The sequence below is a fragment of the Mercenaria mercenaria genome, chromosome 18 (genome assembly GCF_021730395.1).
Source record: "Mercenaria mercenaria strain notata chromosome 18, MADL_Memer_1, whole genome shotgun sequence".
Taxonomy (NCBI): Eukaryota; Metazoa; Mollusca; class Bivalvia; order Venerida; family Veneridae; genus Mercenaria; species Mercenaria mercenaria.
The window spans coordinates 48,138,052-48,163,797 of NC_069378.1; the positions used below are offsets into that span (position 1 = coordinate 48,138,052).

Here is a 25,746-nt window from a genome sequence, read left to right on the forward strand (position 1 = left end):
AGTCAAAAATGATTACTCAAAAGTGACTGCTTAATAAAACAAATCGCGGTCTCTTCTAAAAATATTTCCTGTTTATTCTGCAACATGTGACTGCTTCCTCAGCCTTAATCGTAGCTTAAAGCTACTCGCCCACAATTTGGATGAAAGTTTTCAACATGTTCATCTTTAACAAGTTTGGCATAGAATGTATATCAAATTATGACGCTGAAAATTTGTGAAAATAAAAGTATGATATTAGTAAAAACACAAACAGAATGTATTTTTTTTTTGCATTTATTTCAAAGGCGTTGCAACGGTTTACTTCCTTTGGTTTTTTACAAGAATATCTTGCAACAGCTCAGTAAGTTTGTACCACTAGCCACTTTTAGAGTACTCACTTTCAGATGAATGTATAGGAGAAATTATTATTTGCCTAAAATGTGTGGGTTAGTCTCTTCATAAAAGTACATCAAAAATTATTTTTTTCAAAAGTGTGTGATCTCTTATGCTTATCTCGTAACGGCAGATTTTCAATTTCAATGACGACATGCAAAATTGAAAACAAATTATTCTATAGACTAAATAAAGCAAGCAAACGTTGTAAATATATAACAAGATAATGTATTTGGAGAATCAGACACAATAATCCGATTGTTTGATTAGTCTGGGAGTGATATCGATCTTCAAAAAAATACCGTGATATGTCTTTTTTTTAGGATTTGGCATGCGTGATTTGCACGATCTTTTAAACTCTTGTCATTAAGCAGATGGTTGTTTAACCTTTTGCCTGCTGGCTGCAAATGATTTAAGTTGTTTATTGTGAATCTGTAGTTACTGCTCATTTAGGTTTACCTGCCAGTTTAGTGAATCGAGATAAACAGATATTTTTTATAATCTAATGTGGATGAACCAATAAGATTTTAGAAAATATCTATATTTTCCATACTGACAAGTCATACTGATAGTTGTCAATTTATAAAAATAATCCTAATTGTATTGATTCACTAAACTGACACATTACCCTGAATCATTACTACTCAGGAATTGTTGCAGCTATTGATAAGCAACAACATCTATGGACTTATCAAGGACAGTAATTCGTTCATAAACATCATAATTTTTCTTTTCAGATTGGTTTAGCGGATCTTACAAAACAATATGACACACATGATAAGCACTGCAAGAATGTAGTGAAAGTAAGACAAGAGGCATGAAGATACGACACTGTGTACAAGGGTACGATATTAGGCACGTGGGTATGACATGAGGGGTAAGAATACGACTCGACACTTCGTATCAAATTGAAGATTAACAAAACTCGACTCGTCACAACCAATCAAAACTTTTTGAAAATATTTGACTGACCGATGGTACCATGCAAACTTGATGACAGTTGAAAATTTACAGAACGTGTGCGGAATATATGAGGGCTGTGTTTACACCATACCGGAAGTGACTGTTCAGTGTTACATTGTGAAGAAGTCATAAATGTTGTTCCATATTACGGCAAGAGCCCGTAGGATATGACCAGAAGGGCGAATGAAAGCCACAATACAATATCATGCGCCAGGGTACGACATGAAGTGCGAGGGTATGATACAAAATGTCGAGTAGATCTAATCCCTACGTCATACCCTTGCGCCTCGTATCGTACCCTTGCTCACATTGTCGTACCTTCGTGCCTCATGTCGTACTTTAACCCATTCTTGCAATGCCTATAATAATGTCATGTTGTTTTGTATAATTCGCCAGAGACAGTGTATGGTGTTTTTGACTGAATTACTGTCCTTGATCAGTCCATAGATGTTGTTGCATATCAACAGCTGTAAAATTTCCTATGTACTAATGATTCAGGATAATGTGTCGGTTTAGTGTATCAATACAAACAGGTTTATTTTTTATAAATTGACAAATATTGGTATGACTTGTCAGTAAGTAAAATGTAGATATTTTCTAAAATCTTATTGGTTTATCCAAATCAAATTATAAAAGATCCTGTTTATCTCGATCGTGCAAATCACGCGTGCCAAATCCTAAAAAAAACAAGATGTCATAGTATTTTTTTGAAGATCGATATCACTCCCAGACTAATCAAACAATCGGAATATTGTGTCTGATTCTCCAAATACATTATCTTGTTATATATCTACAACTTTTTCTTGCTTTATTTAGTCTATAGAGTAATTTGTTTTCATTTTAGCATGTCGTCATTGAAATTGAAAATCTGCCGTTACGGGATAAGCATAAGACACCATACACTTTCGAAAGAAAACATTTTTGATGTACTATTTTAAAGGGACTAACCCACACATTTTAGGCGAAAAAAAATTTCTCTTTAATTCATAGAAAGTGAGTACTCTGAAAGTGACTAGTGGTACAAACTAACTGAGATAAGATTGACGCAAGATATTCATACAAAAGTAACCAAAAGTATTTTGCAGAAGGTAGTTATTTGAAATAATGCAGAAAATTTACATTCTGTTTGTATTTTTACTAATATTAAACTTTTATTTTCTCTCACTTTATCATTTTTCAGCATTATATATACATTCTATTCCAAACTTGGTAATGATAAACATGGTGAAATCTTTAACCCAATATGTGGGCGAGTAGCTTTAAGCTACGATAAAAGCTTGAGTAAGCAGTCATATGATGTAGAATAAGCAAGAAATATTCCAACTGAAGAGACCGCGTCTTTTTTCATTAAACAGTTACATTTGACTTTATCATTTTTGACTGTGAATCGTATGGTTTTACCTCACTGATTCGTTTGCGATTTACTGAAACATAAATATAAAATTAGTTGGTAAAATGTATTAGTTACTATAGAGATGTCGCGATTTCACACTGTTACGCGTTTCTGTTACACATGCGCAAAAGAATGCAAGAGTAACAAGGTGCCTTCATCTTCAAACGACAGGATTACGTTCTATCTCCTGTAATGATAAACAGACAAGTGTGCATTGGCGACACGACAGCGATGCTGTGATATTTAAAAGTCGAAGGTACGATTGTGAAGTCGACGGTGAAAATTCGAAACAACAAAATCACGATGTTGTCAACATCGTAGTATCGTACCTCTGCTATTTCGAAGTCATAATGTATAATAAAATTATAACTTCATTATACTATATTTCATCAACAACATGGAACAACATTTTGGACTTCTTCGCAATGAAACAGCCCTCAAATAGTCCGCAGACATTTAGTGGATGTCAAGTATACTGTATATTTTTAAGTTATAAGAGAGTACCGTTATTAAGTTTGCATGTCATCATTGGTCAGTCAAATATTTAAAAAAATCTTTGATTTGTTTACCAGTCCAATTTTGTTAACCTTCACTTTGCTAAATTTCTCAAATGGACTTGTCCATCATTTAGTTTGGGCGGTACCAATCATTATTCAAAGGGGTGTTCACTGAAATTCTACTGACAGAAAATCGAATAGTGCAGACCAAGATCGTGCAGCCTGGCCTTGGTCTGCACTGGTCGCAGAGGCAGAATCGCTTGCCACCAGCATGCTAAAGGCTAAGCCGTTCTCGCTTATCACTTATAATGGGAACTCATAGATACGCAAGATAGATAAAAACAGTAAACTCAGAAAACTCTGAAACAGACTGTAAACAATGTAGAAAATATACTGCGTAACTAACGCAGTAAGATTTAGTTAATTAAGATGTAATTGTATTATTTCTAATTTATACAGTAAATGATATGAAGAGATTATTTCTGATATTTAAATGTACGTGTACGTGAAGAAATATCCGTACTAATGATAATAAGACACGGGTACACGTTAACTAACGCTTTAACAGTCATCAGTCATAAAATTTACAACTGATATAGTTTGAAAGTTTACGACTTAATTAATATGCAAAAATTTGAGAACCCTGTTTTGAGGCTTTAGACGCTCCTCGGAAAATAAAGCCTTAATGAAATCCTATACGTCCATACAAAGGGTAAAATCACAAGCGTTTAGAAAATGATAATGTGATGCGCCATAGAAGAAAGAAATAAGATCTCAAACTAGCGCGGTATGTACGAGTAATACACAAAAATATAGATATATCCCAGGAAATTAGATGATATACTCTTCTATTACACTCTAGTGTCAACTCAATTAAATTATGACACATTGACAGTGACAAATAATTCTATACTTTTTGTATGAAAATGTTATTTTATATCTTTGTATAATGTCATAAACAGATGTTAAATTTTACCAAAAACTTTTTTTTTGTGTGCAAGGTGTTTGAAAATTGGGGAATTCCGTTAGTAAAGGTTTTATGTCATGATGCATTTTAAAGATTTATAACTTGCAAAGGATATGGATTTATATTCGGGGGTGGGGGTCATGTCATACTACCAGTTTTATAACCCTTTTGTCCTCTGAGAATAATAAAAACAACAACATTGTGTTATGTCATATTCTGACAGGTGGAGAGGGGTTAGCGCACTTTTCTGCGCTTTTATTTTAAATATTTTAGCGCAGTTTTATGAACAAACTAGTTTTTTTGGTGTGTTTTATATAAATTGTGTATGGTTGATATAAAATGTAACTGTTACCCGGCACACTATTTTGATGTTTATAAGTTGATTTTGCTGAATTGCAATGCACTTTGGTTGTGTTTTCAAGTTCAGCATATTTCATTTTAATGGACCAAAACGCCGCTTTCCTGGAAAGAACCAGTACTGAACTCTTAGATAGAGTATCTCTGAAATTCATAGAGCCTGGAGTTGGATTCGAACACCGAACTTGTGGATTGACAGTTAAGCATGTTACTAAATATTGTTTGGTATGGGCGAATATGTGCGCATGCAGTGTGACTGGCAATAACTTACCATCAAACTGGACGAGAAACAACATAAACACCCTTGAAACAAGGTCACTCTAACACCAAAATAAACTACGGTATTATAATTATGTGATACGAACTATGTGCTTTTATTAGAGGGGAAAAAACTCGATAATTCTACTTTTGAGGACAAATAAACGCTTATCTCTCTTTACGCCATTATAATGCAGTTTGAACTGACATACGAATTGTAAACAAATCGCCGGTCTATAGTTTGAAGAAAATGTTTTAACAGCTGTTTCTGACGTCATATAACAAAACCGTATTGAATGACTTACTGGTCAATAGTCAAAATGTCTGAAACTATGGAGCGGCGATTTGTATAATGTGTTATGTAATAATAAATAATTCTAGTAGGAAAAATCCATGCAAATTCTCCTTAAAGAAAGAAAGCTACCGACATTTGATCTGCTACTTTACTTAAAAATCATTGCAGAATGGAAATAATATGTGAAGGATGTTACACTTAAGGTGAAGAAGGTGTAATTCAAGGACGTCTGGCGGAACGCCAAACGTTACGCTTCGCACCGTCGCGTCATTACATTTGTGGCAACGTTAAATGTCGCAACGCCGCTAAATGTCGCAACCACCGTTAAATGTCGCAAGGTTGACGTTAAATATCGCAAGCTCCGCTAAATGTCACAAAATCGTCTGCCGCTAAATGTCGCACCTTTAACGTTAAATGTCGCAAAAATTTGACACCGTTATATGTCGCAACACCGACGCTAAATGTCGCATAGCAAAATAAGGTAAGTTTAACAGTCTTTACAACTTAGAGATAAGACTGGGTAGTGCATGCTTGATTTGAGAAGGGCTGAATTGACTTTCACTCTATTCTGCACGTTTGCTTTTCAGTGGTTCCGCACCATACATACATTATATATTTTATATCTAAAGGTTTGAGCACTAACGTGGTACTCGCCACAGTACTAGATTAATTTCAGATCTGAACTATGTAATTCTATGGAGTCCTGTTTAGCTCATGAGACATTAAGCTCGCGCTCCGTATTGTCGCGCGTTGTATCGCATGTCTTTAGTCGACCTGAATTTCGTTACACAAGAGGCCGGGGGCCAGAAATTGTTGATTGAGGTGGGGAGGGGGGAGGGGGGCACCAGTTTAAAACAAAAGCATCACCGGCGACGTGCGGTAGGTACGGGGTTCCTCTGTCCGTATTTGTGGGAAGGTTTTTTATATTCAGGTATGAAATGTTGGCCTGTGGTGCATTTTTGTCTATTTTTTTAGGTACTCTCCTTATTTTAGGTGGTTAGGGTCTTTTCCCATTGACATTTTTGAAATAAAAGTATGGAATACTGGACTTTTATTGCATTTTTTTGTTCAAACGGTGTATGGGAGGGGTTATCCCTGTCATTTTCGAGGGCTCAGGGTCTCTCCCCGGAAAAGTTTGAAAAACAGGTATAAAATGGTCGCCTCTGGTGCATTTTTTTCTCTTAATTTTAAGGTACGCGAGGGGTACTCCCCCCATTTTAAGGGGTGAAGAGTTCTTCCCCCTAGGGAATTTTAAAATATAAGTATAAAATGTTCGCCTCTGAGGCGTTTTGGGTCTACATTTTTAGAAAATATTACCTAAATAGTTGGTTGCAACTTTGATGAGTATAAGTCACTAGTAAACCAACAAGGATGGGGTTTGGGGTGGGGGGAATCGGCTCGGGCAACAATCCAGGCCTGTTACACAACAGGATGTTCAACTACGCGACACGAAGACTGTGTTTTGTACCAGCTGTAGAAAACGAAGTTTTTCTATTAATCAGCCATGGGTTCTATTTCTTTGTTTTTTGAGGTTTACATTTAAAGTCATAAGGTAACTATCAAGCTTCAATGGCAGAGAAAGATCCTATGTGGCCCTCTGTACATTCTTTCAGGTAAAGCGGGAATTTTGATATTATTTTACTTTTAGTCTCTTAAAATTGTTTGGTTTAGTCTCATTCCCCTCATTATCCTACTTTTCCGCCTACCCACACATAACCCCCCCCCTCTCTCTCTCTCCCCACCCCCCCAACCCCGTTCAAAAATGTAAATATCTATATTTTCTATTAAATGTCTTGGTGCTGTATGTTTGTGTCTTAGATTTCTGTGTCGTTATACACCCCATTCCCCACCCATACCCAACCCCCACAAACATACAACACTATTACCAAATCGTATTTAGTTAGAAGAAACCTCAGAACACTTCTGTCCTAAAACACTGGCCCTATTACAAAATAATTTCACAAATATTTTTCTTGCGTGACTGTTCAAGCAAGGTGTGGAACTCAGGTGAGCGATCTAGGGCCAACAAGGTCCTCTTGTTGCTATACGTAACAGCACTTATCATTAAGATTATGATTTGTATTACATAAACCTATTAATTTTTCTACCCCCAAACAAGTAAATATACACAAGGAACTGATAGTCATAGTGTCAAATAGGAAGTGCGACATTTAGCGTTGGTGTTGCGACATATAACGGTGGGCAAATTTTTGCGACATTTAACGTTAAAGGTGCGACATTTAGCGGCAGATGATTTTGTGACATTTAGTGGTGGTTGCGACATTTAACGTCAACCTTGCGACATTTAACGGTGGTTGCGACATTTAGCAGGGTTGCGACATTTAACGTTGCCACAACGTTCTATAAAGCTGTTGGAAACAAAATGGCATCGAGCGATGCAGGAGGGCGATACACCGGACGTTTGTTTTTCATTCTCGACTGGATAATCTTGGTGGTTAAGAACTATATAAATGATACTGCTTGTTTATTGTTATCTTTTTTTTTCATTTCATAGATTTTTTTTCTACTCTTTCTCCCTCGCCTGGATGAGTTTCAATGCGTGTGCACTGGTCGCACAGCTGGCGAAAGTAAGCGAGGTCAACATTTAAACCAAAGTTTCACAATATTTACCATTTTTAACCGAGTAAATTGATAATTAAATTATTAAAATATGTCTTACATTTTTACAGCGGCTATTTAATAGGCTACATTATTTCTTAAACTAACCGATTGCTTTTAATTTTGTGATGATATGGTCGATGGGAGATGCGGGTGTGGTACTGTGTATGACTCTCCCATACATTTCCCCATTCTACACCTTTCTTTCGGTAGTTTGGGACACAAGTACCTTTACTTAGGGAACTATGGTTTGTCATACACATGTCACAATATCCGACTGTCAATTATTAATTTCTATTTCTATTTATTTGTCTTTTACTCCTATCTCTTTTCATACATGTATCATATGTATGTTTAGTCCCTTCTTATTTGCTTCGCGGGGAAGTAACCATGTCAGTAATATATATCTTCTGTAACAGGGTTACTTCCCTTACTTTTTCCGTTACAATAACTTGTTGAAATGCAGTTCTTTGCAAGTTCAATAAATTTATTTGTAAATTGACACGATGCCTTAATTTATAAATGACCAGTCTGAGTTTCTAATCAGATCGTGAAATTTACAGGAATCTGCTTGCTTATCATTTCAAACACGCCTTTTGTTCGGTACCGAAGAGGGTCGGTAAAATTTAATATAAATAAAGGATAAGCCATGGTAAGATTCTGCAATATTTCGCGTGTCCCAACAAAAAGATCACATAAAAATCAAAGAGCTCTAACAACAGAAATATATCTGATTGATACAAGTGTATTAAAATGACATAATAAGGCGAGAAACTTTATGAAGCACACCAAAGAACAACGCTTCAATAACTTAGAAGTTACCTCCCTTTCAAACTAGTTCTAACGGTCTAAGGTTTTGTTGTAAAATGGTTAGGATGCTAGTAAAAAAAAAAAACAAACAAACAAACAAAAAAAGAAAAACCACAAAAAAAAAAAAAAAAAAAAAAAAAAAAAAAAAAAAAACAGAGGTAGTGAAGTCATTGCTCCTCTAAAGTTAAGGAAAAACAAAATACTTTATAAAAAAGGTCATTTCACGACTGTGAATAACCCGAACATATCGAAATCAGTTGCATTTGAAAATTTTTGAAAAGAATCATAATTAAACATTTTTACAACCATTTCATTTCATTAATTTGTAATATGCAAAGCAGTCAGGTTTCATAAAAGGCCATTTAGGAGCATATCAGTTAAAAGATATTTACAAAAATCTTCAATCAAATTTTTCAGTCATTCGATCCTAAAACACCGAAATGCATGGTATACTATGTCATTTCAGAGGCATTAATTTTTTTTTTGATCGAGTGTTGCAGGATAGCCTGATTTTTAAACTTTATCAAAATGAAATTGATGATAACCTTTTGCTATGGATTAAATATTAGCTAAGAGAACAATGATGAATGTGATTAAAAAGTGTTTGTTTGATCTTCTTTCTCTAGTATAAAATGTGTTTCAGCTGGTATTCCTCAGGTCTTTATAATTGGTTCTCTCTTCTTTTTGATATATTTGAATGATATTACTGCAAATATATTGAGTGTTACCCGCTTATTTGCGGACGACAGCTCGTTATCTGTTTCTTCCTCAGACATAAGCTTCATACAAAATACTCTTAATTCTGATCTTCAGAAAATATGTGACTGGTGTTGGCAAAAGCTCATTGAATTCAATCCAAATAAAACGAAAGTAGTATTTTTACTATAGGACTAGACCGCAAACCTGCGTTAACATTTTTAACGCCCATTGTTAAAACTCATAAAAACGCAGTACTGACATTAAGATTATAACATCATCTAATCAGCATCGAAAGTTCTTGTATCTATGCGGGCTTTAATGTTTAAAATCTACCGTAATTCACTAGATCAGATATATATTACTAGTACATACTTGAGACCCGTATTAGGGTATGCTTATTGTGAGAGAACGATGTGCCGTTATCTTTTCTGCAGCCTTAACGTATTTAAACGTATTAGCGTCTGATGGCCGTTTCACGCTTCCGTAGAATCAACATTTATTACACGAACTTTTTCTTGAAAATAATTCTAGGTGTGCAGCTCTCAGATACGGTTATATCGTACAGCCGAGGCATATACTGACACTCTGACAACATAAAAAACGACCTTTTGAGCGATTTGACGAAGTTCCAAAATTATCAATGTACCTTGCTCGAAATTCAACTTTTTTATAATTTGAATTTCGATCTTCGAGCTGGCTCGAAATTCAACCCCAGCACGAAATTCAACTTTTTTAGAATCTGAATTTCGATCTTCGAGCTGACTCGAAATTCAACTCCAGCTCGAAATTCAACTTTTTTTAAAAATCTGAATTTCGATCTTCGAGCTGGCTCGAAATTCAACCCCAGCTCGAAATTCAACTTTTTTTAAAATCTGGATTTCGATCTTCGAGCTGGCTCGAAATTCAACCCCAGCTCGAAATTCAACTTTTTCTAATTTGAATTTCGATTTTCGAGCGGGCTCGAAATTCAACCCCAGCTCGAAATTCAACTTTTTGATAATTTGAATTTCGATCTTCAAGCTAGCTAGAAATTCAACCCCAGCTCGATATTCAAGTTTTAGAAAATCTGAATTTCGATCTTCGAGCTGGCTCGAAATTCAATTCCAGCTCGAAATTCTATCTTGAATTTCGATCTTCGAGCTGGCTAGAAGTTAAAAGCTAGCACGAAATTGATATTCAATGTTGAATTTCGATCTTCGAGCTGGCTCGAAATTTAAAGCTGGCTAGAAATTTAATTTCGATCTTCGATCTTCGATGTCAGTGCCAACTTCTCGATGCTTTGAGAAAGATCAATATACGGAAGATGTAAATACGTTCGTATTACGTTTAATATAGGATATTTAAGATCTGTATAATAAGCAATACAATATGATCAAACTAGATTCGACCCAAGTACAAATGCAAACACACTTATCGTTTTCAAACTCTTGACCCTTCACTGACACACATTGAAATTTAGATCATTCTTTTTATCAGATCATCATATATCGGAATATCACTTTTGCTGGTATGCCTTCATTTACACTATATCTAGAGTATCTAGCAAATTTTAATATCATTTAACTGTTGTAAGCGCCTTAAATCACTGAAAATGTATGTAGCGCTAATCAGACCATAAAATTGTTTAAAACGGCAGTTCATAATTGCGGCGATGTTTATTATATAGATTTGTCAAAACTGTAAAACTTTCAAGGAACACGGAATCATGTGGTCGAAGGTTCAAATCCCTCTCGGAGCTGATCCGATATGACCGGTTAGTTCAAGAATGATAACCAATTGCCTAAATATATATATGTTGCCTAACATTTATGATTAGGAATCATGAGGTAAATGTGTACACAGCAAAAGTGTCTGTTCAACCAAAACGATCAACCCTTTCAAAAATGTCCTGAACAAACATTTTTACTTGACTATTTACTCTTTATTACGCACAAAAGGTTGGGATTTAGTTCAAGTTGTGGATATAAATCAAGTAAGAATAATATCTTTTAATTTATTTATGAACTTTCGTCTACTTTTATAATAAAATACTCAACTAGCGAATTATAAACAAAAACTGATATCTTAAAGATTTAAAAGCTTAGAAAATTCAGCACTAGTCAACTTATCAATGAATCTGATCCAATTTCTATTGCTACCTGTGTGCACGTTTTTTGGTTATTTGCTGAAAGCAAAGACCGTCCTTTCGTTATTTTCTTCTTGTGTAATAATTTAATGCCGATATGACAGCTTACCTGATTTGACATTCTTAAAATTTGCACACAGTTTGAATGTCATAGAGTGAACGTTTGCAAAAATTGAATACATGCACATACACATTTTTATTTTTTTTTCAGGTATAAAACACCGCAGAGTTTCACAGGTAAGGATCACAAGATGCGGTATCAACTCATTCCGTTCCTGTGCTGCCAAGCTCTGGCACTCATTTCCAGCATTTAAGAGATGAGTCGAAGATGCTAGATAAACACTTGGAACGGACAAAGTTGGCACTGTGTTTTGTTGCGTAAACAATTCTTAACTATATCTTTTATGTATCTGATCTGTATATAAGATGTTGTACATGTATTAGATCGATGGTTCAACGCAATAAGGGCGTATCTACATATAATAATCATATTAGATACACCCTTATTGCGCTGAACTCTCGAGATGTTTCTTGTTGTTGTTTCTTTTGTTTAGCGTCAGTACGCTCTTTTGCCAATGGATATTTCTGAGTATGTCATGGTAGAGGCCTATTATTTGTACTCCGCAAATAACTAATTCATTTGCAATTGCACAGACTGCATGTTCGTGCTTATTATAGTATTACATTAAGTATGCATTTTATAGAAATTCTGTTATTATAGATGAGAAATGGCCATTTATTAGGTCTTTTTGAATCTGATCCAATGTGATATATAATTTTGAAGAATTCTTTATCTGCTGCACTTCTGTGTTTATATTTACTTTTGGAACTTTGCTAAATATATCTGAATATAACATTTTAGACTTTTGTCAAGATTAGTTTCGTCCTCTCACTCTGTTTGTTCCTTTTTTATTCTTAAGTCTTGTAAATTCTTATGTATAAAGTGATTTGTTTGCTTGATAACATATATGCTTAGGAGTATGTAAGGTACATTAAACAAGGTACATTAAACAAATTTAAATATGTAAGGTGAGTGAAACAGACACGAGTATAAAGTGTACATTAAACAGATACGAGTACGTAAGGTTGATTAAACGGTATTTTTTGGGGGAATCCGAGGTAGGTTATTAGATGAAAGAAACTATGTCAATATTTACTTGTCACGAACATTCACTATACACTGTCAAATTAGGTTCACATTATTTAATAATAAATTTAACGTGATTCTTCCATTTCAAATTTTGGTGAAGGGAGTAGCCGCGTTTGTTTCCCTTCATTATACAGTGCCCGCAATACAGTATGAAAGCGCGATACCCGCAAAAAGTAGTAACCTTGACCCTTGTTAATGTGTAAAAGGGGCGACAGAAATAGGTCGAGTATACATTGAGATATTTACATTTTATATTAGTATTGACATGTAAATGTTTGCATGGGCCAAGTTTCATTATTGATAAGGGCTTTAGTTAAAGTGGGCCTGTCGCAAAATAAGAAGATATGTTTAGAAGATTACCAAATTGATATGATAAGACTTTTTTTCTTTCTTAAATGGGTATCCGGCGGGTTTCGAACTGCAAACAAAATATATAACAGCTGACATAGAAAGATGAAATATGAAGGAAACGACCCTAGTAACTGTATTTAAACCACTACAGTGATTTTTTTTTAAATAGATTACATTAAGCAATGCTGTTAGAGGCGTACATTAGAGAGGGGCGAACTTTTTCCCAATAACAGACTTTATTCAAACTTTGGATATTGAAGGACAATCATCTTAGGAACAAAGATATGCAATAAAAGTCATAGGCCACAAGTATTGAAAAAAGAGTTATCTGCCTTAAAAGTGGGGAAAGGGCCGTTTTCAATGGCAGATATCTTTTTGACCTATACCTTTTAATGCATAGCTTTGTTTCTCAGATGATTGTCCTTCAATGTCCAAAGTTTGAAGAAATTATGATTTTCTCATGGACTCCCATTATGAAACTTGTCTGGGTTTCAAATTATTGAAATCAGTCAATCTCAAAGTCAATCACACGACCCTATCATTTTTATCTGTTTTTTTTTAAGTATAAGTTTTGAAAAACTAGGGTTTAATCAAATTCTACACTGAAGAAAATATTTCATTTTGAATGTGCAGTACTAACTTGAATATTAGAAAATACAACTGGTGTTATACGTTATTGTATTGAACTCAGATGGCGGTAATAGAATTTGCTTTAAGTTTTCAGAATATCTTCATTTGTTTCGCGTTTATAGTCAAAATGTTTTATAATTAATATGAATATTAAAAGTAATAATAATTATATTAGAATATTTTATTCTTTTCGCAATTAAACACATATTAAAACAAGTGTTTACATAAATCAACGTTTTCTCTAAAAATAGACTTAATTCATAGCCTACTGTACTCAATATGTTGTAGGAAATGGCGGCAGAAGTAAAACCGCAAGAAATATATATGGAGAATGTTAAACTGAAGGAGGATAATGAAAGACTAAAACGCTTTAAGGAAAAAGTTGAACGACAGTTTGGTATCGCTATCGCCAATGATGATCCAGATGCCGAGGAGAAGGACAATTTTCTACCGTCTTTCTTATCCGATAAAGACACCAGAGGTGTTGTAGATAGAGGTTCTACGTGCAATAAAGTATGCACAACATTTGTGAGTATGCTTTGGATTCTAATAGCAGTCTTTCAGGGCCCAGTTGTTCGAAACTTCAACAGACCATTAAACTAATCGTCTGTTAAATTTTGATTCAAAATACTAGTCTTGGTGGAAAACACTAGAATGATGTTTTAATTTTACTGTAAAGATTTTTCAGTGTTCAGAATCCTTAAGCCATACATTTGATTTTCCCTGTTTTCTAAAGTGTCGAAATATTACTCTAAAAGTTAATCGACTATTAGCTTAATCAACTGTTAAAGTTTCGAACAACTGGCTCCAGATAAACAAGTTTAGCAATCAAGGGGATATTTAAGAATTTGAAATTTGGAATTGGTGCCTTGAATGCGACAGGTAAGAGAGAAGGACACCCGAATGTCCAATTTCCTCTTGTGTATTTCCCCTTAAACTACTTAAAATTGTGAAAATTCAATGTAACCACTAAATAAATGTTAACCAAACTTAGTCAGAGGTAGAAAACCTGCCGAATAGCCTCTGTCGCTATGGACTTATGATTCTTGAATTTGTCGAAATTGAGAAAATGACAACTGATCTGCTCAATAACTATTGTATTACAAAAGAAGGATGTTTAGGCTGATCTTGGTCTGCACTGGACGGGAAGGCAGTCATGATCACTTGCTGCCAGCAGGCTAAACGTGAACGAATTATCAGTAGTTCCATGGGACCGTCATAGTAAAATATATATTTATTTTAGGTTAGGAAGACTCTGTTAAAACTGCTGGTGATAGTCATGATTGCTGGATTCTTTGTAACTGCGTATGTGTTCACCGAAAGAAGACGTGAAAGGTTGTAATAGCGATATTATTTCTTTGTATATTCTTAAATTGTAAACTGATCTCTACAGATAGACTTTAATGGAAAATAGTCATTGTCATATACTTTTAATATTTGCATGTCAAGCTATGAATACATGATCGTTATTGATGGACAGGAAGTCTCGCCTGAAAAATTAGCTATAGATGTTGTCATATCAACGTGTATTTACGTTTAGATAATGAAATACGGAAGGACATGAACTTGCAGCTGTTTATAGTATGCAATTGAATGAAATAACATTTTATTTCTTGTATATTTGTGAGCGTGTATCCGAATTTACGAGTTATACTTTTGACAGGTATCGAGCACTTATGAAATTATTTATTTCATTAATATTTGCCTCATTTAAAGAAAGTGTCCGACTTGGGATCCATTGATCATGACAACACATGCGTGTCAAATATTCATATATATTCTGAGTTTGTCTGCATATATTGATGAGTCTCTGTGAACTTCTCATTTATCATTTGGATAGTTTCGAAAGAATGCAGCAGTCTTGAGTTTTTACCGATATTTTTCACTAGTTCAAAATAATATTTTCAGTACACTGCAGTCTTTGGTTTCCGTCGTAAAATCTGAGAAAGAATCATCTGTAGTGTCCGGAGGTTTTGCCCCGTTCGTAGCTAAGAACATTGGAAACACAGTTAAAGACTCCCTACAAAAGTATTACTTAAACATAGGTAAGTCTATTGTAATCAAATCATTACTAGCATATACTTGCATCGTGTGTATCACAATAACAACAGCTTGTTTTATGTGTGAAAGTATTACGTCCTAAATTTCTATGTTTTCTAATGTTCATTTTTTTGAAACAAAAAATGGCAGAAGCTGGTCGACTTGGTCATTTCATTTTTTTTTTTGCATTTTGCAAACAATGTATGATTTCGCAATTTTATTTTTTTGAAGAATCTATAAGAACAACTTTGTCTGCTTCGTGATCCTTGTTTTGAAAAGCAGCAATTAATATAACCATTATGCCACCGTGCATTTCCTTTTTATACTATATTTGCTATATGTGCATTTGCAGAAAGATCCAGCTTCGTAACTTCATCGTTCATGAACAACATTATCATCTGTTTCAGGTATGCGTCAAGACTATCAGCTTCAAGAATGTCAAGGGTCAGAATTAAAACTGTCTTTTCCCGACGTAGACTATTCTCTACTAGGTTATAACGTTTTAAAAGGCTTCCCGCTCGCCACCGGTCACGATCCTGGCTTCACATATCCGATATTTCGGCATGATTACTCTTCTGGTGGCATGACCGCCGACTGCCGGTATAGTGTACCACGTGGTCTTGTAATTATCCCGGATGTGTCATGTGTAACTTCGTTTTCATCAACAACAATACAAACAAAATACGAGTTTTCAAAGGCATTGTCAGTCTCCGCTAGTGTAAGTGGAGGCGGGTGGGGAGTGAGTTTTTCTGCAAGTGCAGGGTACAAGCAATCTTCGTCAGAAATGTCCACTGGAGAATCAGTCTATATTATATCATCTGCTCAATGTAACTACTACTTTAGTAAACTGATAACAGAAGATGCCCCACAGTTTGACGATACCTTTGCCAAATGGATTCACAAACTGAATGAAACGGATTGGGATCCTGAACTGTACTTCGAGTTCTTCGAGACATACGGAACACACTTTCCAACGGAAGTAACTTTTGGAGCAAGATTTATCTACGAGCATAAAATGTCTTCATCTAAGTATGAAAGTGAAAAGAAAAAAAGGTGTCAATGTCGCTGTTCAAGCCAGCTACTCAGGATTGTTTAGTGTAGGCGGTGGTTTCAACTTAGATTCCGAGCAAAGACAATCAGCGTCCAGTTTTTCAAAATCAGTTGAAACCAAGACAATCACTGTTGGCGCACCACCACCTGCAAACGGCGATGCTATGACATGGGCGTCAGAGGTAAAAACCAGCCCAGTACCGACAGCCTATAAATTAGCATCAATTGAGCGTTTGTTTACTGAAAGATACATGGGGAAAATGAATGTGGACTACGAACGTATTCGTAATAATATAAACACTAGGAAGCATGAGTATTGCTTATACCTACGGAAAGAAGGGAAAGTTGAATCGTGTGAGAGTTTGGTTGCAGGAGTTGAGCTAAAAAACACCAGATTATACGATCATTATAAAGAAACACAGGTTGCACTGAGTTCGGAATGTATCGAGAAATGTTTGGAAGAAGTAGAGTGTGTTGCAGTGACACTTTGCATCACTTGCAAGAGTTCCAGTTATGCGTATAATACATGCTATATGTTCACAGAAAGAGGATACTCGACTACCGCAGACAAAACAGAAACGGGTAGCGTTTTATGGCGAAGCAATATATTTCCAGAGAAAATGAAGTCTCAGATTGAATTTGGCAACACAGTAATTACCGGCGTCCCGCGGGGATTTGAAAATGATGAAGACAAAAATGCAAGCCTGGCAAAATGCCACGAGCTTTGCATCAAGGACGCCCACTGCGTCGCATACACCCACTGCGAGTGTTTGGAAAAAATAGTGAAATGCAATATGTATAGCAAGGAGAGAATATCGGGCTTGGAAAAAGAACCTGGCACGACAGCATTCTTTATTTCCAGTCGTCAGCATGTCGTGACAACTACACGAGCATCAACAACGGTTGAAAGAACAACCAAAAATGCAAAGCAGGACAGCAACAAATGAATCTTTTATCTCTTTCACATATATGAATAATTGATTATCATTGAACAATAATTAGTTTAGTCCATTTTATGATACCACGGTGAATTAATCACAGATTTACTGATCCATGTCTTGTCTAACACAGATTGGTCTTTGGCAATATCTCATAAACAAAAATAAACAATATTCAGTTCCTTTTCAGCAATTGCTTTATATTAATTTTAATTGCCGATAAGGTTGTTGGTACTTTGATCGGCAAATAACTAAATGCAATGCCATGGTAATCTTAAAATTTCTGATTATTGATTTATTTAACAGGAATGAGTGAATGAGTTGGGCTTTACGGCGAATCGGCACAAAATGGTCATATATCGCCGAGTAAAAAGGAATGGCAACTTAATTCCATCATATGCTGATAAAGGGTTGATATTTAAACGGACAATGCGTCAGTCCAGTACCATGTCTATAAATGATTATCATATTTAAAAGCAATACTATGTCCACAATTGCTGACATTTATTGTGAAATAACTGATTTTTAAGCATATCTATGAATAATCGTTTATGGAAAATTCATTAATTACATGCCGTGTCCACGGATCATTTATCTTTAACGGCCATAAATCACACAGGTTCCATGTTATGTTCATGTATTGTCTGGAATTGTATAACCATATTTTAAAATTCTAATTGTGGCACCGCATGTTTAAATGTTTACATGGACTTCACTGTTGTCTCCCTCTGTTAACAGTGGCAACCACAAGATGTTCCACGCGTTTGCTCATTGGTAAGGTACATTTAAATAAATCAATGCCGTTTCTATGAATGATTTATCTTAAACGGGAAATAATATAATGTAAGTCCATGTAATGCCCATGATAAATTGATTTTTAAACGGACAGTTAGTCTCTCCCACGCAATGTCCAATGTTCAATTACCTATCGAGTTATTGATCTTTAACGGACCATAAATGAGTTCCACGCAGTGTTAATTAATGTATGATACTTGACTGCATGCCTAAGGGGAACCAACACACTCGTTTTGTGATGAAATGTATATCCGACTTTGTTTTTAAAATATTATACAGTATCATTGTAGTTTTTTTACCCAAGCCCTATATAGATCACTGATTTCAGCACCTGAACTGAGCAAACGCTTTACCGTTACTCTTTGTTTTTAATAGACTTTAATTTTGGAATAATTTGCATCACAATGGCTGATCTTTGAGATACAAATATTTGTGCATTGTTAAAGCCGGATGTGTTTCAAGATATGAAAGTGGTAGTTTGAACAAGCAGCCTGAAATTGAATTTTGGTATGTTAGAAACAGAACTGGCTATTGAGTCAAGTATCGGTAATAACTGTTATTCTTTTGTTTTTCTTATTTCAATGTAAAGGGAGTTAATTTATCGATTTCTTTGAAAATACACTAAGATATTATGTGTCAGGCAAGGGGGCGGGACGGGATGAATATTTCACGAAGTAAATAAATGAGTACTATGTCATAGAACATTGTATATTTACCTGGAAAGCGACCACAGACTTCGAGAATGATAGATTTCTAACGGTTTCTCCCATAGGTCGAGGTTCGTCCGAGAAACTTCGGTTGCATGTTACAGAAAAACATTATTCAGAAAGTGGTCAGATTTGGGTACAATTTGAAAGTGTGAAAGAAAAGTATCTTTGCAAAGCTTGAATTCTTCGACTCAATTATTCCTAAAGAAATTTAGAAGATTTTCTAGTTTTATGGTTGAGTTTAGTGTGATATATCAAAAAGTAAGAAATCTGAGAGGTAAGGATCTTCACCTTTCCTCTGTATTCACACATTATATCACACATTATACAAGGTTTTTTTCATAGAATGTGGTATGATTAAATGTAAAGTCAATATATGTAGAATCGACACGTCTAAACTATTTTCTAATGTATCGGGAGCCATTAAAGACGGAATCTGTCCTCCATCCATCTAGATAAAGCTTAAATCAGCAATAAAACATAACGGTTAAAGTATACTTTTCTCGAAGTATCAGACTGTCAAATCATGCATACGTTATAAGCTAGTTACTTGATGACGAGAAAGTTGGTTACTTATTCCTTATTTCTTTTTCGAATAAGGAATAAGTAACTAGGTACTTTTTGTTACTTATTCCTTATTCAAATGCGAATAAGGTAACAGACACATTAACACCAGATAAAGTCTAATCTCCTACAAAAACGTGTTCTGAACACATCTCATATCTATTTCGCCAAGCAATGATAAAAGTCGAATAAGGAATAAGTAACTGGATTCATTTTGTTACTTATTCCTTATTCAAACGCGAATAAGTAACAGACAAATTTACGACAAAATAAAGTGTCATCGCTTTCACTATTTCCCTAGCATGATTTAATTCTTCACTTTAAGACCTACTAAACGTGTTCGGAACTCATGTCATATTGTTTTCTCCGAGAAATGAAAAAACTCGAATAAGGAATAAGTAACTGGCGTTATTTTGTTACTTATTCCTTATTCAAATGCGAATAAGTAACAGGCAAATTAATACCATATAAAGTCTCACCTCGTTCACCATTTCTTCAATATGATTTAATTACTCACTATTAGTCCTACAAAACGTGTTGTGAACACATGTCATATTGTTTTCGCCGAGAAATGATAAAACTCGAATAAGGAATAAGTAACTAGATTCATTTTTTTACTTAGTCCTTATTCAAACGCGAATAAGTAACAGACAAATTAACAACAAAAAAAGTCTCATCGCGTTCACTATTTTTTCAACATGACTTAATTACTCACTATAAGACCTACAAAATGTGTTCTGAACACATGCCATGTCTTTTTTCGCCCAGAAATATTAAGTCGAATAAGGAATAAGTAGCAAGTACATATCTCTGTAACTACTAAAGATACTTTCAGTACCGCAATATTTACATACTGATGAGAGTATGTGCCAATATCCACCAGTTTTATGACATAAATATTATTTAATGCAGCTTTCAAAGAAAATTCTGGAAAAGCAATTATAGTATTATATCGAAGATTTTAACTTCCTGTCCAATCAAATTATATTGCTATTAAACGCATGCAAGAACTTATGGTCTAATGCTGTAATTTGTCTATAAATGTTTCTTCTCCACTTCCTTACAACATGCTTTTTGGTTGATCACTACTACAAAATAATAGGGAACCGATCCTACCGATCCTACCAATCCTTCTACAGTAGCATGCGATGTACAGAGTGAGATATAGTATCGAATTAGAAAATGTGTACTTCCGTAACGCGCACAGAGAGTCTGATTTTGGATTTTTTTGGAAGTATACGTTTTTTTTCATGTGCCTAATAAGTATCCACATTACTTGTCTGAACCGCAACGTATTGCATATTAGTACAAATATTGGCAGTGTTGTTTTTATTCGAAAAAATCTACCTTTAAGTTGACAAGGAACCAATCCTGGGTGAAACGGTGAAAATCAGGATTGATCTCTCTACGGTAACATGCAATATACCGAATGAGATATTTACTATTGACTTGAAAAATGTGTCCTACGGTCCTTGCCATCATTAGACAGTTCTTTTCAAATGGTATCGGATGAGTTGAAGTCGGATCGATTCCCGATTTAGGCAGTGCTCTTTTTCATATTATCTTAACATGATTGTTTTCTTTTTTAAAGGTCCAGTAACACTTAGAATGAACTTACAGAACATTATTTGTTGTTAATAGTTTAAAGATAAAACTATGTTTTATTTTACTCTGAAACATGTTACCATATTTTTTGTGGCATTTTACTTGTTTCTACATTGAAAACGGAAGACATTTCACTATTCTTTTTTTTTGTAATATCATTGAAAAGATACTGTCCTATATTTCTGTTGTATAATTTCAACTTAAAAAGTAACACTGTGATTATTTTCTGAGGAGACTTGTTAATTTTTTTGTTACTTATTCGCTTTTGAATAAGGAATAAGTAACAAAATGAAACCAGTTACTTATTCCTTATTCGAGTTTTTTCATTTCTCGGAGAAAACAATATGACATGAGTGCAGAACACGTTCAGTAGGTCTCAAACTGGATAATTAAATCATGCTGAAGAAATAGTGAAAGCGATGACACTTTATTTTGCTGTAAATTTGTCTGTTACTTATTCGCGTTTGAATAAGGAATAAGTAACAAAATGAATCCAGTTACTTATTCCTTATTCGAAGTATATCAGCTCTCGGCGAAAACGATATGACATGTATTCAGAACACGTTTTGTAGGTGTTATAGGGAGTAATAAAATCAAGTTGAAGAAAAGATGAACGAGATGAGGTGTTATCTTAAGTTCATTCATCTTTTACTTTTTCCAGTTCTAATTATTCGACTTCTGCAATTTTCTGATGAAAGAAAAATGTCATGTGTTCGGAACACGTTTTGTAGGTTGAAAAGTGTGTTACTAAATCATATTGAAAAAAATGGTGAACGTGATGAGACTTAATCTGGTGTTATTTCTCTGTTACTTATTCGCGTTTGAATAAGGAATAAGGAATAAGTAACAAAATGAAACTAGTTACTTTTTCCTTATTCTACTTATAATATTTCTAGGCGGAAAAAGACATGGCATGTGTTCAGAACACGTTTTGTAGGTCTTATAGTGAGTAATTAAATGATGTTGAAGAAATAGTGAACGCGATGACTTTTTTTGTTGTTAATTTGTCTGTTACTTATAAGCGTTTGAATAAGGAATAAGTAACAAAATGAATCCAGTTACTTATTCCTTATTCGACGTATATCAGTTCTCGGCGAAAACGATATGACATGTGTTCAGAACACGTTTCGTAGGTGTTATAGTGAGTAATAAAATCAAGTTGAAGAAATGATGAACGAGATGAGGTGTTATCTTAAGTTCATTCATCTTTTACTTTTTCCAGTTCTAATTATTCGACTTCTGCAATTTTCTGATGAAAGAAAAATGTAATGTGTTCGGAACACGTTTTGTAGGTTGAAAAGTGTGTTACTAAATCATAATTAAAAAATGGTGAACATGATATGACTTAATCTGGTTTTTATTTCTCTGTTACTTATTCGCGTTTGAATAAGGAATAAGGAATAAGTAACATGATGAGACTTTTTTTGCTGTTAATTTGTCTGTTACTTATTCGCGTTTGAATAAGGAATAAGTAACAAAATGAATCCAGTTACTTATTCCTTATTCGACGTATATCAGTTCTCGGCGAAAACGATATGACATGTGTTCAGAACACGTTTTGTAGGTCTTATAGTGAATAATTAAATCAAGTTGAAGAAATGATGAACGGGATGAGTGTTATCTTAAGTTCATTCATCTTTTACTTTTTCCAGTTCTAATTATTCGAATACTGCAATTTTCGGATGAAAGAAAAATGTCATGTGTTCGGAACACATTTTCGTAGGTTTAAAAGTGTGTTACTAAATCATACTGAAAAGAAAATGGTGAACGTGATGAGACTTAATCTGGTGTTTATTTCTCTGTTACTTATTCGCGTTTGAATAAGGAATAAGGAATAAGTAACAAAATGAAACCAGTTACTTATTCCTTATTCGACTTGTAATATTTCTAGGCGAGAAAAGACATGGCATGTGTTCAGAACACGTTTTGTAGGTCTTATAGTGAGTAATAAAATAATGTTGAAGAAATAGTGAACGCGATGAGACTTTTTTTGCTGTTAATTTGTCTGTTACTTATTCGCGTTTGAATAAGGAATAAGTAACAAAATGAATCCAGTTACTTATTCCTTATTCGACGTATATCAGTTCTCGGCGGAAACGATATGACATGTGTTCAGAACACGTTTTGTAGGTGTTATAGTGAGTAATAAAATCAAGTTGAAGAAATGATGAACGAGATGAGTGTTATCTAAAGTTCATTCATCTTTTACTTTTTCCAGTTCTAATTATTCGAATTCTGCAATTTTCTGATGAAAGAAAAATGTCATGTGTTCGGAACACGTTTTGTAGGTTGAAAAGTGTGTTACTAAATCATAATTAAAAAATGGTGAACGTGATATGACTTAATCTGGTGTTTATTTCTCTGTTACTTATTCGCGTTTGAATAAGGAATAAGGAATAAGGAATAAGTAACAAAATGAAACTAGTTACTTATTCCTTATTCAACTTATAATATTTCTAGGCGAAAAAAGACATGGCATGTGTTCAGAACACATTTTGTAGGTCTTATAGTGAGTAATTAAGTCACGTTGAAAAAATACTGAACGCGATGAGACTTTTTTTGGTTGTTAATTTGTCTGTTACTTATTCGCGTTCGAATAAGGAATAAGTAACAAAATGAATCCAGTTACTTATTCCTTATTCGAGTTTTATCATTTCTCGGCGAAAACAATATGACATGTGTTCACAACACGTTTTGTAGGTCTAATAGTGAGTAATTAAATCATGTTGAAGAAATGGTGAACGAGGTGAGACTTTATATGGTATTCATTTGCTTGTTACTTATTCGCCTTTGAATAAGGAATAAGTAACAAAATAACGCCAGTTACTTATTCCTTATTCGAGTTTTTTTCATTTCTCGGAGAAAACAATATGACATGTATTCAGAACACGTTTAGTAGGTCTTAAAGTGAAAAATTAAATCATGCTGAAGAAAACGTTAACGCGATGACACTTTATTTTGTTGTAAATTTGTGTGTTACTTATTCGCGTTTGAATAAGTAATAAGTAACAAAATGAATCCAGTTACTTATTCCTTATTCGACTTTTATCATTGCTTGGCGAAATAGGTATGAGATGTGTTCAGAACACGTTTTTGTAGGAGGTGAGACTTTATCTGGTGTTAATGTGTCTGTTACTTATTCGCATTTGAATAAGGAAAAAGGAACAAAAAGTACCTAGTTACTTATTTCTTATTCGAAAAAGGAATAAGGAATAAGGAATAAGTAACCAACTTTCTCGTCATAGTTATTTGCACGTATACTGAGACAGGTCTTATAAGTTACGAAATAGGACCAGTTTCGCATTAAAGTGGCGGCATTTGCATCTTATTGTATAAAGTGTGTTTTAGCGCATGTTTTATAAAATGAATTTTCGGTTGCTTTGCATTTAAATGTGTTAGATTAACGATGATGCTGTATTTGAATATGATGCTTAAGAAATAAAACCGGATTAATAAAATGATAATTCTTTACTCCAATCTTCTAGGCAGTGATCTCCCTTTACTATAGGTGGAGATTTCTGAAGCTGAAGGGAAGCAACTCCTGTGTTCAGTTTGACTTTTCTTAAAATTTCTTCCCAAGTTAAAATAAGAAAAGTCATATTGACATTATTTCGTACTGGTAACAGGACGAGTGTGAAATATTAGGGTAAAAGCTATAATTTCCTCTACCCTTATCACACACACACATCTATTTTAGCTGGATTTTTACTTGAAAAGTGCACATAATTCCACTTTAAAATTGAATATCCTGAAACAGATATTTTACTCGTCTTTTAGTGTACAATGTACAAAAAAGGAAAGTAAGGAAATGAAAAAAAAAAAAAAAAAAAGAAATGCAAGAAAGAAAAGAAAATGAACAAAAAAAAAAAAAAAACCAACAACAATTTAAATACCATACTATGAAGTGCTAGGTATATGTTATTGCCTATTTTCCAAACCGTTTTATTTCATGATTTTCTCACAATGGTATCAAAGCATTTTAGGGGACTTTTCACATTTACCACGCCGTTCCCCCCATAACTTTCAATCTTCAATTTCCTACATGTTTCATAAACGTTGTCTCCTCCTTACATTCTAACATTCTGGCCTGTCTGTAGCCGATCTCTATGATTAGCTCTTTATGCCTCCCCCTTTGAAGAAGGAGGTGTATATTGTTTTACAGATATCGGTCGGTAGGTCTGTCGTTCTGTCAATTGGTCGGTTGGTCCATAGCCGGTTGGTTTCCGGATCATAACACAAGAAAGCTTAGGCCTAGGATCATGCAAGTTGATAGGGACGTTGGTCATGACTAGCAGATGATTCTTGTTAAATTTTAGGTCATAAGATCAAAGGTCAAGGGCACAGTGACCTGGAACAGTTAAACGATTTCCAGATGATAACCAAGAACACTTCGGCCGAGGATCATGAACGTTGATAGGGAGGTTGGTCATGACCAGCAGATGATTCCTTTTGATTTTGGAGTCAGTAGATCAAAGGCCAAGATCACATTGACCCTGAACAGTTAAACTGTTTCTTGTAGATAACTTGAAAACGCCTGTGCTTAGATCGCGAAACTCAATAG

The 25,746-nt window shown here is 34.5% G+C and overlaps 1 protein-coding gene across 1 annotated transcript; it reads left to right on the forward strand.

Annotated features, from left to right (window-relative positions):
• The first annotated feature begins 11,564 nt into the window (after window positions 1-11,564).
• Window positions 11,565-17,703, forward strand: LOC123538599 (uncharacterized). Its single transcript, XM_045322815.2, has 5 exons — window positions 11,565-11,592; window positions 13,775-14,014; window positions 14,730-14,821; window positions 15,395-15,531; window positions 15,934-17,703. The coding sequence occupies exons 2-5, from the start codon at window positions 13,778-13,780 to the stop codon at window positions 16,620-16,622; spliced, it is 1,155 nt and encodes a 384-aa protein (XP_045178750.2). The 5' UTR covers window positions 11,565-11,592; window positions 13,775-13,777; the 3' UTR covers window positions 16,623-17,703.
• The last annotated feature ends 8,043 nt before the right edge of the window (window positions 17,704-25,746 follow it).